Source organism: Cimex lectularius, unplaced genomic scaffold, assembly GCF_000648675.2.
Source record: "Cimex lectularius strain Harlan isolate CLEC.00 unplaced genomic scaffold, Clec_2.1 scaffold89, whole genome shotgun sequence".
NCBI lineage: Eukaryota > Metazoa > Arthropoda > Insecta > Hemiptera > Cimicidae > Cimex > Cimex lectularius.
This window is the reverse complement of record NW_019392722.1, coordinates 1,370,621-1,389,221: the sequence shown is the minus strand read 5'-3', so window position 1 is coordinate 1,389,221 and position 18,601 is coordinate 1,370,621. Positions and strand designations below refer to the sequence as shown.

Sequence of the window (18,601 nt, the reverse complement as noted above, 5' to 3'; positions counted from 1 at the left end):
AGACCTCATCTCACAATCTCTAAATAGTATTTTTTATAAAATGTACTTTTTTTTAACCCTCTGCAATCTGAATACTCCCCTAGAGAAATTAGTTCTGATTATTGAGAGAGCACTGTATTTTCATTGCCACGTTGAATTCCATTTCTGTTGATTATTAGTTGAAGAGTCAGCCAGGGAAGGAAAAGACATAAGTATTTTGTCAGTCGATCACTATTCATAAAAACATTATACAAATGATCTGTCTTTGATCCTGTCCACAACAGGTCATGGGGTCATTTAACTCAAGAAACTTCAACTAATAATGAACAAAAATATATTTTTTTTAAACTTCTATACTTCCTAGTTCTGTTATGTTTAATTATTCCGAAATCGTGAGATGGTGCACCAGACCGCATCTCACGATTTCAGAATAATTATCGATTAATGGTCACTAATAATCACCACACACTTCTGTTATGTTTGTTACTCTATGAAGAGAATATTAAATTTTACAACAAACAATATTTATTAAAATGATTAGATTGGATTCCAGTTAATTATATACCTCTACCAGACGGTTGAGGCAGAGTAAAACCAAGCATCTGAAACAATGAACCCATGCTGGCTTGGCTAGGTCTCAGTTCATTTTGGCCGCACATAGATAATGAAGCTATCATTAGAACTAAATTGCGCATTGCTTCAACTGCTTCAGCAGATTTATCATTCTCAAGCCTTTAAAAAAATAAAAAAACCCATGTATTATCAATAATAACAATCAGTACAACTCAAGATGTAGAAACTTACTTTAGTAGAAAGTCATTGAGAAAAGTGTAACCCTGACATGTCCTAAAATCCTCTAAAAGAGTCTGTGATACTTCACTGGAATCTTTTAAGAAGCAAAACACGGCAACAAACATCTCGACGATTTCAAGAGGTGAGAGGTCTTGACCTCGTTGCATGTTTTCCAGGCAAAGAGCAACGCAGCCTTTGCTGTGAATGTAAGCTACGACAGGAGGTGTGAGTCCATGGCGAGATATAGTCATCAAAACTTCAGCAGCAGATTTACGCCAGTGGATATTGTGTGGTGCACAGCTGTTAGTTATGGCCGAGAATAGGAGTGTAAGGTCGTTTTTTCTAGAGAGCTCTTCAGCAGGCTCGGTATGACTGCACAACCTCACAAGCACCTGGACAAAGATTTTCTGTAGTAAGATCCGCCTCTCCCTAGGTGTGAATTCACTGTCCACATCTGTTCTATCCGGCTCAATCATTTCAGGAAGGTCAAAGAAAAGATAGAGACATTTCACTAGAGTAGAAGGCAGTGAGACCGAAGTCATGATTTGAACAAGCGGTGGATCTCCTGCTGCCGCGAGAAGGTTCAACGTCGACAGTAGCATCCAACCGTTGCTCGACTCCTCAGAGCCTTCAATTTCCAGAAATTTGGCGATAGCACAACTCGCCGTCTCTGTTGACAAGTTGCTTGCCCTACGCCGGATCTCAGAGACCATCAATTTTGACACTTGCTGGCAGAAAGAGACGAGGTCTCGGAATTTGTCCATCATATCAGATGAGGGACAGTTTCCAAAAACCTTGCAAAAGAGAGGAAGCATATTGTAGAGTTTGTCATCTTTTTCCTTTTCAGAAAGTGGTTGTGGGGGATGGGTGTATTCAGAAAATAATTTTTTAAGGTGCATCAAGCCCAAAGCTGCATGCTGCGTATTGGCGTTGTTCTCGTCAATTGCCCCCGTGTTGACAACATTCGCTGCACTGCCTCTCAGCTTCCTCATAATGTTCATCTTGATAGAAGTTTATTCACGCCTTCACTGCACAAGGAAAAAAGAAAACAAGTTGTTAAATAGAAAACAAATTGTTAAATAAACATAATATGCCTGAAATTACAGTTATGCTTCCATTATTATTAATATTATTATATTTTTAAAAATTTACTAAATTTTTAAAAATATAAGATCAGAGTCATTAACTAATGCAACATAAGAGGTCAAAGGGGGACAAATAGAAACTCGACTGTTGAGCCCACATCTTATCACATCTAAAAACCAGACTGAAAATGTGTAAAACAATAGAATTTTTTATGAATTCCCTCAAAAAGGATCTCTACAGAACCTTGTCCTTACAGAAATTTACCAAGACTACATTCAAGTGAACAATAGATCCTAGGCAAAATAACTTCTGCTCATATAGATCTAAGAAAAAGAAAAAAAAGTTAAAGTTTTTGCAGTGGAAAAATTGCAAATACATATTTAAATATCACACAATGATAATTAAATTATTTTCTTTTCAGTCATCAATAATGATGGTTTTTAACTAATGTAAAATTATTTTTGGCCTGCCTACGCTCGCTGAGTTGGACTTGTCAGACACATCAGATAGAAAAGAAGATAAAAGAGTATCCGTGGAAAGTAACTCCAAGATAACCATGATGTTTTTATTTTTTGGACGTTTCTTTACTTACTACGCCTAGAAAATAAAAACAACACCATGTATTTCTTGGGTTTTTTTTATACCCTTTCATCTATACTCTGACAGACTAACCCAGTGAAGATAGGCAAACCTACAATAATCGATAACAACCAAATTACAGTTTAAATAGTAGTTAAAACGGTTCACAATTTGAATTTCTAATATTATCATCATTGTAATCATCTATGGTGGTACAGCCCGTGAGTAAATAATGTCCTAGGCATGAAGAACCTACAGCCAGTCTCTTCATTTTCAGCTACTTTTATTTACTTACCTCTAGAAAAGATAGTTCTACCCACAGACTTCTGAACTAGCTGTTCCAAAAAATGTACTTCCATACTCATCCCACTTCAATTCATTTCTATTCTTTATTTATGATAGTGATGGTAGCAGCTTCTAACTCCATCTGACCACTCAGCTTTGGTTTTCCTTGTCATTTGTTTCCCTCTAGCTTTTTCCCTTTGAACTTTTTTTTAGACGTGTGTAATCTAGTTTTTGACCTTTACTTTATTTTCTAGCTTGTCGTCTATCCCCAAGTATTGTTCTCCCAAGCTGTTCTGTAGATATGCAAAAGAACTTTCTGCTTAAAGATCAACAAATATTTTTTCATACCATAATCAATACAACATTTTAAAAATAATAGAAGTGTCACGAGCAGGACAGCGAAACCAACTTTTTCATTTCTACCAATACTTTACATAAAAAGATTAATTAATCGAAAAAAGTTATTTGGTCAATAGGACCACGATATATAATGAATATACAGAAGATTGGCCTGTTGTCCATGACAGCTAATCTAAACTATATGCAATTTTTTATGCAAATAGATTTAGAATAACACTTGGTTGTTGACAGAAAATAAACCAATTCTATTGATAAAAATAAATTATAATTGAGAAATACACCCAATGAGTAAAAAGGCTAAGTCTAAGGTCATACCGAAGGCACCTAGTTACCTGAAGACTCGCATGGTGATACATCATAGCAAACAACCGCCTAGAATCTGTGAGAGTGGTCATGCTTGGTGCCTCTCTAGATGCACCGTCGAGTTGGTTTTTCCTAGTGGTTTTTAAAGCCTGATCATGGATGACGCATTAATAGCTGCAATTTTTGAACAAGAATGTTTGTGGAATCCAACTCGTAATCTTTATTAAAACGTAATGGTTCTAAAGATTGGAAGATGTTACAAAGGAAATTAACCATTTTCACTTCTCTCACAATTAATATGGTTCACCTCATCATTAATGGCCCTGTGTTAGTTTTAAGGAGTATGCAAAATAAACTCTCTTTTTCCATGGTCCACTGGAGAAAAAAAATATTAATGGCAATACAGTCCTTGGCTAACTTGTGAAGAAGATATGGCCAGTGCCTTCATTTGTTACTAATTTTATGTTAATGTGTCATGTTAATGGTGGTAGCAGCCCTTCTAACTCTATCTGACTACCTAAGCTTTGATCACTTTTTTCAAATGATGGTTTTTATCACAAAACCATCATTTGAAAAAAATTAATACCCTATCTTCATTACTCCTAAGCTATGATCTTCCTTGTCCGCTGTTTCACTATAGCTTTTTCCCATTGGCCATTTTTTTTCCAGCCCATTTGTCAGTTCTTGCGTCCAGCCCCTGTGTAATATAGTTTTATGGCCTTTACCATATCTGGTCCCCTATAAAGGTTCTATTTTCCTGCTTGACCTCCATCCCTATGCATTGTTCTTTCAAGCTGTTTTGTACATACCTTCTTAAAAACATTATCATTCTAAAAAATGTGGGAAGGTGTTGAAAAGGGCCATGTTCACTACACTCACAATTACATATCACCCAGCATGAAGGGACCTTCTGCGATTGTTCGTATTTCAAAGATATATTTTTGCCGAAAGAATTTGTCTGGTCAATGTTGTTTCAATAATGTGAACGATCAAACAACTCTGGTGACAAGCACATCAAAGCATCTAGGCACGAGATACCAGGCAAGTCATCAGGTAATTCAGTGTGACCTTTGCCTAAGTAAGCAGTCATTTAAATTGAATTATTGATAAATAAAATCAAACATAATAAATATTGTGTAGAAAAAAAATTGCAAGTTTAATAAACAATGACAGTGTCATACTTTAACATCTTTTGTTTAAGTATGGTAAGAGTATGGATGTAACTTTGTGAAAATGCTGCATGTCTAGCATTCCAAAATAGAAATCTAGGCTGGATTGAAAGAGTTCCAGTACATCAATACAAAAATTTCCCAAAAAACAAAATCTTTAGAAAGACTGTTTTCAAGAAGTTGAATATTTTTGATCATCATCAGTTAATTGGACACCAAGCAAGACACCTCGGTGTGACCTTAGCCTAAGTAAGCAGCCATTAAATTTAATTATTCATTGAAGTATGGTACGAGTATGTAAGTAACTTTGTGAAAAAGTTGCATGTCTGTCATACCCAAATACAAATCTAGGCAGGATTGAAAGAATTCCAGTACATCAATACAAATTTTGTTTAAAAATCTTTATAAAGACTTGGTTTTTAAGAAGGTTTTTAATAATCAGGTAATTGGACACCAAGCACGACACCTCAGTGTGACCTTAGCCTAAGTAAGCAGCCATTAATTGTTCATTGAAGTATGGTAAGCGTATGGTTGTAAATTTGTGAAAAAGTTGCATGTCTATCATACCCAACTACAAATCTAAGCTGGATTGAAATAATTCCAGTACATCAATGCAAAAATTTCCAAAAAATAAAAGCTTTACTAAGTCTCTGTTTTCAAGAAGTTGAATATTTTTGATTCATCAGATAATTGGACACCAAGCAAGACACCTCGGTGTGACTTTAGCCTAAGTAAGCAGCCATTAAATTTAATTGTTCATTGAAGTATGGTAAGCATATGAATGTAACTTTGTGAAAATGCTGCATGTCTATCATACTCAAATACAAATCTAAGCTGGATTGAAAGAATTCCAGTACATCAATACAAATTTTGTTTAAAAATCTTTATAAAGACTTGGTTTTTAAGAAGTTTTTTAATAATCAGGTAATCGGGTACCAAGAAAGACACCTTGGTGTGACCTTAGCATAAGTAAGCAGTCGTTTAAATTGAATTGTTGGTAAATAAATAAAACTTAATAATAAATATTATGTGGAAAAAATTGAGAGTTTAATACAACAGTAACATTGGCATATTTTAACATCTTTCATTTAAGTATGGTAGAAGTATGGATGTAACTGTAAAAATGCAATTTTTCTCTCAAAAGGTACAACATTAAAGCAACTGTTTATTTTTTTAATTGATCTGTATGACGTACCTTGACTGGGAAATCCGAAAAAGTCGATGCTGTTCGCATGATTTTTAAACGTTTTCTTCCCAAACCCGATAAGGAAAGGGAAACAAATTCTCAAGAGACAAATCAGGAATTGATAAAAAAACTAAACTATGGGCAGAACGATATAACGTTCGACCCGATTTCTGAAAGAAAACATTGATTGCTTAAATCCGGCCTTTTACTCGCCATGACCGGACACGTCGTCTCGACTCGGACAAAGCTGGGAAAAAGGTGAAAAACGGCCTTTTGAAAGGGGTCGGCCGTCGACAGAGATTCGTCGGGAGATTTTACTTCATCTGACAGCGTTCAGCAGAAATCGCTTCACGGGCCGAGACAACTTGTATGCAAGTGTAACAGGAACACCAACGACGCACCGTCACGCGGACTCAGTTCGAGTTAGCAACTATGAGAAATTTCAACGTAAAATTTCCTGTCTCCAGGGGAATACAATTTCTATAAATCTAGACTGGATTGAAAAATTCCGTCAATCAAAAAAATTCCAAAAAAAACAAAAACTTGTGAAATTCTTGGTTTTTAAAAAGTTTAATACTTTTTAATCGTTAGATAATTGGGCACGAAGCAAGAAAAATTGGTGTGACCTTTAAATTTAATTGTTCATTTAAGTATGGTAAGCGTATGAAAGTAATGTTGTGAAAATGCTGCATGTCTTTCATATCCAAATACAAATCTTGGCTGGATTGAAAAAGTTCCAGTACATCAATACAAAAATTTCCCCAAAATAAAAAAAGACCTGTTTTTTAAGAAGTTTAACATTTTTTAATCATCAGTTGACTGAGGACCAAGCGAGACACCTCGGTGTGACTTGAGCCTAAGTAAGGAGTATTGAATTATCGATAAATAAAATAAAACAATAATAAATATTATGTGGAAAAAATTGAAAGTTTAATACAACAATAACATTGGCGTGTTTTAACATCTTCATTTAAGTATGGTAAAAGTATGGATGTAACTTTGTGAAAATGCTGCACATGTCTAGCATTCCGAAATGGAAATCTATGCTGAATTGAAAGAGTTCCAGTACATCAATACAAAAATTCCCTAAAAACAAAATCTTTAGAAAGACTTGATTTTTAAAAAGTTATTAATCACCAGGACATTGGGCACCGAGCAAGACACCTGAGTGTTTTAAATTTAAATACATTTAAATTGAATTATTGATCAATAACGTTAAACAATAATAAAAATTATGTAGAAAAAAGTTGAAAGTTTAATACACAATAACATTGGCATGTTTTAACATCTTTCATTTAAGTATGGTAAAAGTATGCAAAAAACTTTGTGAAAATGTGGCATGTCTATCATACCCAAATACAAATCTAGGCTGGATTGAAATAATTCCAGTACATCAATACAAAAATTTCCCCCCAAAATAATTTTAAAAACTTTATAAAGGCTTGGCTTTTAATAAGTTTAACATTTTTTAATCATCAGTTAACTGGGGACCAAGCGAGACACCTCCGTATGACCTTAGCCTAAGTAAGCAGCCATTTAAATTGAATTGTTCATTTAAGTATGGTAAGCATATGAATGTACTTTGTGAAAATGCTGCATGTCTATCATACTCAAATACAAATCTTGGCCGGATTGAAAAGATTCCAGTACATCAATACAAAAATGTTCCCCCAAAATAATTTAAAAAATAATTTTAACAAACTTAACTTTATAAAAGCTTGGTTTTTAAGAAGTTTAACATTTTTCAATCATCAAGTAACTGGGCACTAAATGGGACACCTTGGTGTGACCTTAGCCTAAGTACGCAGTCATATAAAAATTGTTGGTAAATAAAATAAAACTTATAACTATATAACTTACGCAATTTGAAGACAATGAGCAGATAGGAGTCTAGTAAAAGTTATACAAAAAATTGATGCCAAGAAAAGATGTTAATGTAGGAAGAAATATGATCACTTGGTTTAAGATCATAACAGTTTTTAATTCAGCAATGGTAACCAAATTGAAGGCAATGAGCAGATGAGAGTCTAATAAAAGTTGAAAAAAAATATCACTACAGCAAAAAAATATGTTAATGTAGGAAGAAATATGATCTCTTGGTTTAAGATCATAAGAATATTTAATTCAGCAATGTAAGCAATTAGAATGCAATGAGCAGATGAGAGTATAATAAAAGTTATAAAAATATTGCTAGAACAAGAAAATAAAGGAATTATTAGACTTTTAATAAGAAGAACTATAGTTTTCAGTAGAGTGAAAAAGCTAAGATGTTTTTAATAATAGGACATGCCATGTAAGCTTGGAGTTAAAAATAACACCAAGATTTTTAACTTTAGAAGAAAAATTAATAGGTGAGCTGTTGGTATGAGAAAGGATTATGCAGACTGTATTAATGAGTATTTTTTGGGCTTATTACTTGGCCATTGATTGAAAGAAGGAAGAGCATAGTTGAGCAAAGATAGCTTTGGAAATGTTGCGAGTATGATTAGTATTTCGGTGCAGAAAAGTTAATTTTACTAAGTTACAAAAAGACTGTCAGTTTAATAATCGATTATTTTGAAAAGGGTTAGTATATTAGAGATAAGTCTGTCTCTAGAGGAAGTAAATTCTAGTACTGTTTAAATTGTCTATATTAGTAATAGTTACTCGCACTTTATAAGCAAGGATTTGGAAAAAATTGTACATGAAGCTTAACGGTATATATTGGTGGTCACAACGGTTTAGGTGATGACATGGCGCTCATCACTGTAAGGTAAAGGTCTTGGGTTCGAATCCAGCGGCCCTGCTTTCAAATCCGACATACTTACTTTTTTCAAAACATCAGCGCTCCGAGGGTTACAAAAAACATTGATTTTATTAGCAATATGTAAAGCGTAGTCAAGGCGTTATGGTTAAGATCAGTAGAGTAATGAGATAAGAAACCCAGCATTTTTAGCTGCAGGATTTAGTAGTAGAACTTAATTTGTGGTAAAAAAAAACAAGGTTTTTAGTTGTAGTTTTAGAAGGAAGAGCAATATTATCAATAGTGAAAGTGAAGATGAATGAATTTAAAAAAATGGAGTGAGTCATTGGCTAAATTCATCAGAATTAAAAAAAATATATAAAAGAGACCAATTACATATTAAGTACGAGATCGTGAATATGTTAATTTTTCATTCAGCTTAAATAATAATTATTCAGATGTAAATGCACATAATTTCTTGTGAAAAAAGGGAATTTCTTTTGTGGCATCCCTGGTGGATAATCCCACACATAAATTTTCTACCTTTACTTAACATAGAGATAAGGTTATAACAAAGTAACTAGGGTGCAAGAAGTTTTGAAAAATTCAAACTAAATTGAAATTGTTCAGAATTTAATTGTTTTAACTGTTTATAAACAATGTGCGCGGCGAAAGTTGATATGGAGCTTAAAGTGGTATGTTTAATAATTGAAAATAATATAGTAATTTCACGTGTAAGTCCGATTTTGATTTGGCACACCTTATTTTCTTTGATTTCTTCCTTCCAGGCCTTTACCGAGCTCCATCAAAAAATGGTAGAAACGACTCGTAAGGTGAAACTAATGGATTTACAGGCCGAGTCCCTTAAAAAGGCCAAGCAAAAAGCGGAAATAACAGGTGCAGTTATAAAAGTGAGTGTTTTTCACTTATATATTTTCTACCTATGGGTCTGACTTAACGAAAAATTATAACTATTTTAAGAAAACTCATTGTCGTTTGGCTCACGCAAGAATTTTTACCCTTGTAAAACCGGCATTACATGATGCGTTGAACCTTGACTCATTCCGCGATAGATTGAGGTTGAGGCGAGTGTTTCTGCTCAGTTATGTTTGATCCAACCTTTTAGCAAGCGGAGAAAACGGTTCCTGCTGTAGTGCTATTGTCCTGTTCCATTATGTTAATTAGCTGTTTGCACTCCTTTCACCGCAGTCATGTGACCAGGCTTCCAACACAAATGCCTTCATTCCTTCAAGACCTCCCTGTCTCGGATGTAAAAGCCCAAAAATTGATCGTGTTGGAACATGAATGTTCAACGCTTGACATTGGACGCTTGCACAGTTGAGGTTTGGCCATAATCGTCCAATGTTGGAAGGTGTTCATAGCATAATGCAGCACTGTAATATTTATCGTCATGCTGCAGTTTAATTATATTTCCCTGAATTTGTCTATTATTTGCAATCATTGATTCACTATTGAAGATGTCAAAATGCAACTGACAGACAAAAATAGGCAAAACAGCATGATCGATAATGATCAAACCACTGATTCATCACGTCACATAGAATTTGTCTATCATTCACAATCATTGATTCACCGTTGGAGAAGGTGAAATGCAAGAACAACTGACGGACAAAACTGGCAAAAATAGGCAAGCATAGGCCTTGACACAACATCCGTCACAAATACACACCATAAAAATGTGGCACACTTAAATTTTAATTCATTTTTTAACTTGACAATGTATTGACCTAATTTTTTGTTTTACTACTTAAAAAATTATTTAATAATTATAATTAGATGGAAACTATTTGTTTTTGTTGCCCATTATGGGGACGAACTGCTTAATTCATAATTTGATTTGAAATCTCCACAATGTTTTGCCATCAACAAGGCCATTTAAATCCTTTAAAAATGCCTTTATTTACTATTGTGTTGGTGGTATGAAACAAAAAAACAATTACAATATCCCCGTTCTTTATTATTAAGTACATTATGAGAAAATTCCCAAGTAATATGATCTTACATAATAATTAACATAACATTTATATATGAGTAGTGAGAAATATATATAAAATTTATAAGCAGCAAACAAGCAGCATGCCAAGTGCAAAGTTAAAAGTAGATCTGGTACATAAGAAATTACAAAATATAAATGTAATAGAAACAGCATAAATTATTAGAAAAAATAACAACTTTATTCAAATTTTTCTTATAAGTATCAAATTTACAGCCCAGAAACTCTTACGTTGCCAAATTTATCATAAAAAGCCCACTGATAATAAGAGAGTGTGATGTTTTGTGACATGATTATTTGAAGGTCGTGAGATGCGGTCTGGTGTGACGTAGGTTTTAGAAAAACATATTCTTTACACACACAACACTTTGAGCCCTGAAGATGATCTCAATAAAGATTGAAATGTAGGCTTGATAAAGAAAATGTTTTTGTAAAACCTACGTCACACCTGACCACATCTAACGACCTCCAAATAATGATAAAAAGAATTGACCCACACTGTCTATAACGAGTTTGATGAAATTATCGATAAAACATATTAACAAACTTCTACTAAGGAGTAGGAAATGTATTATAATTAATAACTATGGACTATAATAGATCCCATTCATTAACTTCAATAAAAAACATGCCAAGGACCAAACTATTATTCTCAAGGTTCATGAGCCGGCACTCTGAGCCCAAATACCATATTCCTTTTCCTCCTGGTTTAAAAACCATGAATTTTGCAAAAAAAAATTTTTTGACCTTTTCCAATTTGATTGAATAAGTCTGCAAATTCCAAGGATACCAAACAGTGTCAGAACTACTCCTAACAATACAGAAAAAGATAAATCCTATAATCAGCTAGTAAGTAGTCTGTGTCATTGTACTCGTTGAGGATGGAAGACATCAGCGATACGACTGCAATCACTGTTGGGCATTCAGAAGTACTGGAACGTTAAACTGGAGACTCCATGACAAGACAATAGCAAGGGGGCCAGCTGACAACCGATTTATTAGATTGTACACTCTCTGAAATATCTCATTGAAAAGAATTGTGCAAAATGTGTCCATAAGAGCATCAGCATTAAGAAGAAGACTTGCAGAAATTAATCTACAGCCCAGAAGGCCTAAATGAACCGAGCCTGTAGATAGCATGAGTAGTTGGGGAGCTCATTGAACAATTTAATTTTTAAGTTATTATTATAAATATTTTTTTGACTTTTTCCTTTTGTATTTATTACAACATAATATAAGTATATTATTTGATAATGTATATTTTTATTATTTTTGTTCTCTTCGTTACAACTCAACCTCCAGTAACGGATAAAATTCCATTGTTGCAAAATAATTTTGTTTCTTTGTATTATTATTATTATTATTATTATTATTATTATTATTAGTTGTTCAATAAAGTATTGTTATTATTAATTTTACTTTGTTTTGATTTCAAAAATACTTTTTTTTCTTTGTTTTTTCTTTTCTTTTCTTTTAGGGACTTCCTGAAAATACAAAATTGTATGAATCCATTGGAAGGTTTTTCATGGTGCAACCGGCATCGGTGTTAATTAGCCGCCTAGAGGAAAAATCAAAGCTGTGCGAAAACAAAAGGAAAAATGTCGAGGTAAATGATGAAACAGTTTTCGCAAAGAAAGAAATGTTATATTTTCTTTATTTCAGGTTGAAAAATCTTTATTGGAAAAATCATTAAAAGAGAGCGAGAACAACCTCAGGGAAATGGTAGCACACAGGAGAGACAACGGAGGCACTAGCAATATTGTTTAGTGTTGAATAAAACTTTAAAAAAATCTTACAAAAAAAAAAGACTCAAAACTAATTTTTAAAGTGGTTGTAATGTGCTGAAAACCTACAAATTAATTTTTTTTTTGTTCATTTGTTAAGTATTGCAAATTTAAACCAGTTAATTACCATTTGCTATTGTGTAATCTCAAAAAACTTTATTTATTCAGATGCCATAACATTTAATAAAATCTGATTTTTATATGACAAAAAAATTATGTGTTTATAATCCTATTAATTGTGTCCTATGAATTATGTCTCGCACATCACCCTTGGCATGCTGCTTCCGTAACACGAGTCAAAACAGAGTTAAAACCTTTTACTTATATATATTTAATATTCTTTTTTTACTGTATTTGAAATTAATATGTTTAAATCTGTTGGGTTGTCAAGCATCGAGGGGTCGTTTTTGGCCGCCCTGTCTACCACACCTTGCCAACTGCATCGATACGTTTTAACTGTTATTTTATTTATTAAAGGTTCCATGAAAGCTCTTCTGAGGTACACAACAAAAAAGAGTTGTTTTTTTACTTTTGATCATGCTAAGCGCGAGGGAAATGGAGTTTAGTTATATACACCCTATGCCCTCTAATTTAATAAGAAAATTTAACTTTTCATTAAATCCTTAAATCCAGCCTGCTGAAAGTGGAGTTCCTTTGCCTTCCTTTTTGAGATATTTATAAATCTCGGCTTGCCAAAAAGGAATGGGAAAGAAAAAAACACCATCTACTGGTACCTAGAATGCAAGAAGGTCCTGGGGTGGAACCAAATATTCACCCAAGGAAGGATACACCAGAATGTTCCAAGCTGAAGTCCATAGAATTGACAAATTACCCAATTCAATCTGAATAAAGAAGTTTAAATGAATATCAAGTAAGATAGCCAAAGCACCAAGTTCAAATATCAGCTCAAACATGAATTGCAAATTCAACTGAAGGGCCTCGGGACATGTGGGAGTATAAGGAAACAAGAAAGCAGACGCCCTTGCAAGAAAAGGGGCTGCTATAACGCTGATAAGACACGAGCTCTTCTGTGGCATCAAAATGCTCACTATCAATGAGCTTAGACAAGGATAAAAAGATAATGAGCACTCAATGGAACTCACTCATTGGACACAAACAATCCAAGAACCTCCTAAAAAACTATGGAAGAAAACAGGAAAGTGCAGATTCTAAAGAAGCAGAGAACACCAACACACCTAAAAAACTGGTGCTACACTTGCCCGCAGGAGGAAGTGCTTTGGGACATTTATTGTGACCGTAGAAGAGACCTAACCACTGAAACCGGGCCTACTAAATTTCTTAATGAACTAGGTCTTACCGGTGTGCTTTAAGCACAAAATGGGGAATACGACAGCTCTTAAAGGGCGCAGTATTATACACACTCCAATAACCCAAGTCCCATGCCAACTTCTCATTAATCTACTTGATTGTTAACAATACTTAACCAGCATCCAGCAAATTACAAATTTGATTTTGACTGACAATCTTTATTAGATGTTAATTATTGCTTAACACACACAACATAGTGAGCCATCACTTTTATTTCACTTACACCTTGTGCTTTCTTAAATATTTTCCCAATGCTCTAGATAATCCAACTGTTTGTCAAATAGTGGGCCTGTCTAATTTTCTCCTGTCTTCCGATTATGAACATTATTTACTTATTACTTACATTTATTCTATTACTTAAAGAAATATATATTAATCAATGAAATATTTCACAGATTGCTCATTGGTCTATATTTTTGTGATCGAAGAGCAAAAGACCATCTTGTGAGTCAGGAGAGGAACAGAATACTGTTGGAGATTGTGTGGGTTCGGGTAACTATATTGCCTTTTGTACTTTTTCAGTTGGTATATGTGAAAAATTACACTACTCTAGTGACTATTGAAATTTATCTTTGGTTGTCTGTTGTTTATTACAGCTCAACTTTTCTTCTTTTCTCTATTTAGATACTCAAATATTTTCAATTGACTACTATCCACTATTTTATCAAATTTTAAACCTAGTACCAGGGACATTTAACTAATGTATAATTTGTGGATCTACCTTCAGCCTGTGAACTTTTTTTTAACAAGTGTCATTATTGCCAGTAACATTCAACTGTTAACTTATCCAGTATTAAAAATTATAAGTTTTGCTCAAATCATGCAAAAGGATTTTTTCTAAAGTTTTCTGCTTAGTGATGTGGAGATGTAGAAGTGAATTTTAGGGGTATGGGGTGGTTATTCTGAAAGTTTAAAGGGCTATTCTCTCTTCATTACCTACAGTGCGTCAAATTTTATGAAGAAATTTGATAATTGCCCAAGTTTGTTTCCTTGACTATTGTGTTGTACATCTGTACAGGAAGTAGTAGGGCGTGATCCTTGTTTTACTTGCATAACACATTAATTTGGTTTTGCAATTAAACATCATCATCAAACATGATTTTTCATGAAAGCAATGCCTTAAAATTTGTATCGCTTCCTCTTGTTCCTTGGTCCTCAAAATATGGGTGAAGTAGATTAAGCTGTTTGTCCCATTGTCACTAGAAAAGGAGTAGTCACAAACCGTTTAATAAAATTTATTACAGTTAAATTATAATTAATTAATATAAGTTAATATAATGATTTCAGCTTCTCCACCCAGGGAAGAAGAGCCTGCAATAAATCCAATCTACATACAGCTGGAAAGAGTACTGCAAGACTGTTGGCTGTCTCCAGACCAATCAAATTGGAAGAACAACCAAAAAGAAGCATCATGTCAGTGTAATTATGGGTTTTCATTAGCATAACAACATTCAATGATCGTAGTACGTTTTCTTAAATTGCATGCTTATTCATTAAATGGATATAGTTGATATAGGTGATAGTTATAATGAGTACAAAGATTAATAAGTCGTTGAGCCTATCCAAAGAAGTTGGATTGTAGTGGTGTTTCTGGTTATGCTACCAAGTAGGACCTAGAACTGTGTCATATCCAGCAGCTTACTTCACTTTTTTCAGAGATGTTCTCAATGAGCTTTTTTTATTCATTCACATGGGTCACATAACAACTCCAATTCAGGCGGATGATAATATTACTTGCTGTTGATATTGTTTAAGAGATGTTGATGGGAAAGTAAAGTGAGGGGTGTTTAAGTAATTGGTAATTTCCCATATCTCAGCATAGGGAAATGGACAACCAGTGCCCATCTATCTACCTTTTAATGAGAATTAAATGCTCAAATTTAAAAAAACAAAGATATTTTTAACAGAATTGCCCCAATTTTATCGACTTATGTATGTGACACAATATGTTACTCTTTGATCAATAAATACGATTGTTTGTCAAATTTCAAATGAATAGATAGATAATTTATTTTCAGTTGGATTGATAAAAGGCAAAACAAATATGTGGCTGTTTTGGACCAGCCATTATGTAAAAAAAAAAAGTATTATTGTTAATATAATCAATCTTTTTTAAGGAAAAAGTGGGAAAAACTGCAAAGACTGTTGTCTGGCTTAACAGAAAGGCAACGGCCGCAAAGACCTACTCCAGCTACACTGTCTTTGTTGAAAAGTTGGATAACGGATGACAATGCTAGGGATAACACAACGCCACAGATCGAGCCAGCTCCATAAGCTGGAGGGGCAATGCAGATTGTAGAAGAGGATGACATCCCCCATGTCAAGGTGTCTCCTTATGCAGGAGGGGCGATGCAGATCACAGAAGAGGATGACATCCTCGAGGGCAAGGCGGCTTCGTATGCAGGAGGAGCAATGCAGATTGTGGAAGAAGATCACAACCCCGAGATAGAGATGGCTCTGAATGCAGGAGGGGCAGCGATGCAGATCACAGAAGATGACATCCCCGAGACTGAGACGGCTCTGTCCACAGGGGGGCAATGCAGATTGCGGAAGAAGATGGCAACCCCGAGGTTGAGAAGGCTCTGTACACAGAAGGGGCAATGCAGATTGTGGAAGAAGATGATATCTGCGAGGTCGAGAAGGCTCCAAACACAGAAGGGGCAATGCAGATCGTAGAAGAAGATCACAACCCCGAGATCGAGATGGCTCTGAACGCAGGAGGGGCAGCGATGCAGATCACAGAAGATGACATCCCCGAGACTGAGACGGCTCTGTCCACAGGAGGGGCAATGCAGATTGCGGAAGAAGATGGCATCCCCGGAGGTTGAGAAGACTCTGTACACAGAAGGGGCAATGCAGATCGCGGAAGATGACATACCCGAGACTGAGACGGCTCTGTCCACAGGAGGTGCAATGCAGATTGCGGAAGATGATGGCATTCCCGAGGTTGAGAAGGCTCTGTACACAGAAGGGGCAATGCAGATCGCGGAAGTTGATGGCATCCCCGAGGTTGAGAAGGCTCTGTACACAGAAGGGGCAATGCAGTTCGCAGAAGAGGATCACAAACCCGAGGTCAAGACGACTCCAAATGGACGAGGTGCGATGCAGATCACGGAAGATGATATCCGTGAGGTCGAGAAGGCTCCGAACAAAGAAGGGCCAATGCAGATCATGGAAATAGATGATATACGCGAGGTCGAGAAGGCTCTGAACACAGAAGGGGCAATGCAAATCATGGAAGAGGATCACAAATCCGAGATTGAGAAGGCTCCATACACCGAAGGGGCAATGCAGATCGCAGAAGACAATGACACCTCCTCTGTCGAGGTGGCTTCATATGCAGGAAGGGCAAGGCAAATAGCAGAAGAGAATGACACCCCCTCTGCCGAGTTGATTTCTTATGCAGGGACAATGCATTCTCCCACATAAAAATAGGCAGCAAAATGGCATTGGAGTCATTGTATAACAAACATGGGCTGGATCACCTGATCGAGAAAACAAAATTAATAACTTAGCACAACAGGTAATCCAGACATATATCAGTTGGGTAAAGGCATACAACGGATTAGAAGGTAACGAGGTAGGGGACTGCCTTGCTAAAAATGCATCATCTAATGACCTCCTGGTAGTGGCATTCAACAAAATACCAGGCCATCAACTAATGGTACCTGAATTGGGAGGAGACAACAGGAGCAGCACAAACAAGGCTGTTTTTTCCTTTTTCACTCTAAGGTAGGAATAAAGGATTTACCACTTAGCCTTAGCAACACGACTACCATTCTGACTGGGCATGGTCCATATTCAGAGGCTACCTCCACAAGATAAGTGAGATTCTGTCACCAAATTGTGCTGTGGGAACAGCGCAGCCCAAAACATCAGGCATATCCTTTGGGATTGTTTCCTGCTGGAATAGAATACAATTATGAATTATAAAAGAGTACAACTTATGAGGAAGGTGTAGTGCACCGGGGAAAAATGGCTACCATATGAAAGACTTCTTAAAATAAGATAAAGACAGTTTCATTATTTTTACTAAACGTATAGATGTTGTTAATTAATGCCTGATAGTTAAGCTTATTTTGTTATTATTTATTTTTTAAATATATTTTTTAAAATTTATGTTTGTCATGTTGTTATGTTTTTCTGATTTTATCATAATTAAAAAAATAACATGCATTAAAAATAAGATATATAAAAAATTAAAAATGTAAAATTGTTTGTATTTATTATGCATGCAGAAATAAACTCTCCATCAGGGCTTACTGTTGGTGAAGGGGGGAAGAAAAAAAAAAAAAAGAAAAAAACAGGAGGGGCAATACAGATTGCGGATGAGGCTGACATCCCCTGAGGTTGCGGCGGCGCAGAACCATTAAAAAGTAGATAGATGGGCTCTGGTTGTTCATTTCCCTATGTTGAGATATTCAAAATTACCAATTACTTAACCACCCCTCACTTCACCTTCCCATCAACATCTCTTAAACAATATCAACAACATCCATTGGGGTGTCGGTGGCTGCAATGGTTTAGACACACCATAAGGTACACTGTAAGGTAAAGGTCCCGGGTTCGAATCCAGCGGCCCTGCATTCTAACCTGACATACTTACAAATGGGCTTGTTTTCAAAAATACCGGCACACAAAAATTATTTTTTGAATTACAGAGATCGGACTGGTCACACTTCTATAGGCACTCCCCCAGCAAACTACACCATACTGGATATGGGACTGGATAAGGGCATAATAAACTTTAAGAAGGAAAGCTCGACATACTTACAAATGGGCTTGTTTTCTAAAACACCAGCACCCCGAGGGTTTATATAACCTCTGCTGTTGCGAACCCTCATTAAAAAAAGAACTCATTATAACTATCACCTATATCTATTTAATGAATAAGCATGCAAATTAAGAAAACGTACTACTATCATTGAATGTTGTTATGCTAACGAAAACCCATAATTACACTGACATGATGCCTCTTTTTGGTTGTTCTTCCAATTTGATTGAGGTGGAGAC

The 18,601-nt window shown here is 35.2% G+C and overlaps 3 protein-coding genes across 6 annotated transcripts in view; 2 read left to right on the top strand and 1 right to left on the bottom strand.

Moving 5' to 3' along the window:
- Positions 1 to 6,156, bottom strand: part of LOC106674061 (WD repeat and FYVE domain-containing protein 3) — a 57,305-nt gene extending 51,149 nt beyond the window's left edge. For 2 of the 3 annotated variants that reach the window (XM_024226679.1, XM_014406502.2), the window contains exons 1-3: positions 5,749 to 6,155; positions 784 to 1,799; positions 545 to 711 (exon numbers count right to left, since the gene is read on the bottom strand). In XM_024226679.1, the coding sequence (XP_024082447.1) occupies positions 545 to 711; positions 784 to 1,772 (1,156 nt within the window). In that variant the 5' untranslated portion in view covers positions 1,773 to 1,799; positions 5,749 to 6,155. Of the gene's footprint in view, positions 1 to 544; positions 712 to 783; positions 1,800 to 5,748 lie in introns of all 3 variants that reach the window. The other variant, XM_014406501.2, reaches the window with a different exon arrangement.
- Positions 6,157 to 8,939: 2,783 nt separating this feature from the next.
- LOC106674301 (prefoldin subunit 1) lies at positions 8,940 to 12,368 on the top strand. Its single transcript, XM_014406939.2, has 4 exons — positions 8,940 to 9,156; positions 9,250 to 9,372; positions 11,953 to 12,081; positions 12,138 to 12,368. Exons 1-4 carry the CDS (start codon positions 9,121 to 9,123, stop codon positions 12,240 to 12,242), a joined length of 393 nt encoding a protein of 130 aa, XP_014262425.1. The 5' UTR covers positions 8,940 to 9,120; the 3' UTR covers positions 12,243 to 12,368.
- Positions 12,369 to 12,984: 616 nt separating this feature from the next.
- On the top strand, positions 12,985 to 17,656 carry LOC106674314. Of its 2 annotated transcripts, none has more exons than XM_014406957.2 (3): positions 12,985 to 14,080; positions 14,876 to 15,001; positions 15,706 to 17,656. In XM_014406957.2, the coding sequence occupies exon 3, from the start codon at positions 16,334 to 16,336 to the stop codon at positions 17,015 to 17,017; it is 684 nt and encodes a 227-aa protein (XP_014262443.1). In that variant the 5' UTR covers positions 12,985 to 14,080; positions 14,876 to 15,001; positions 15,706 to 16,333; the 3' UTR covers positions 17,018 to 17,656. The 2 variants fall into 2 exon arrangements, with proteins under 2 accessions (XP_014262443.1, XP_024082444.1); XM_024226676.1 differs by having other exon boundaries at positions 14,876 to 15,007.
- Positions 17,657 to 18,601: the final 945 nt, after the last annotated feature.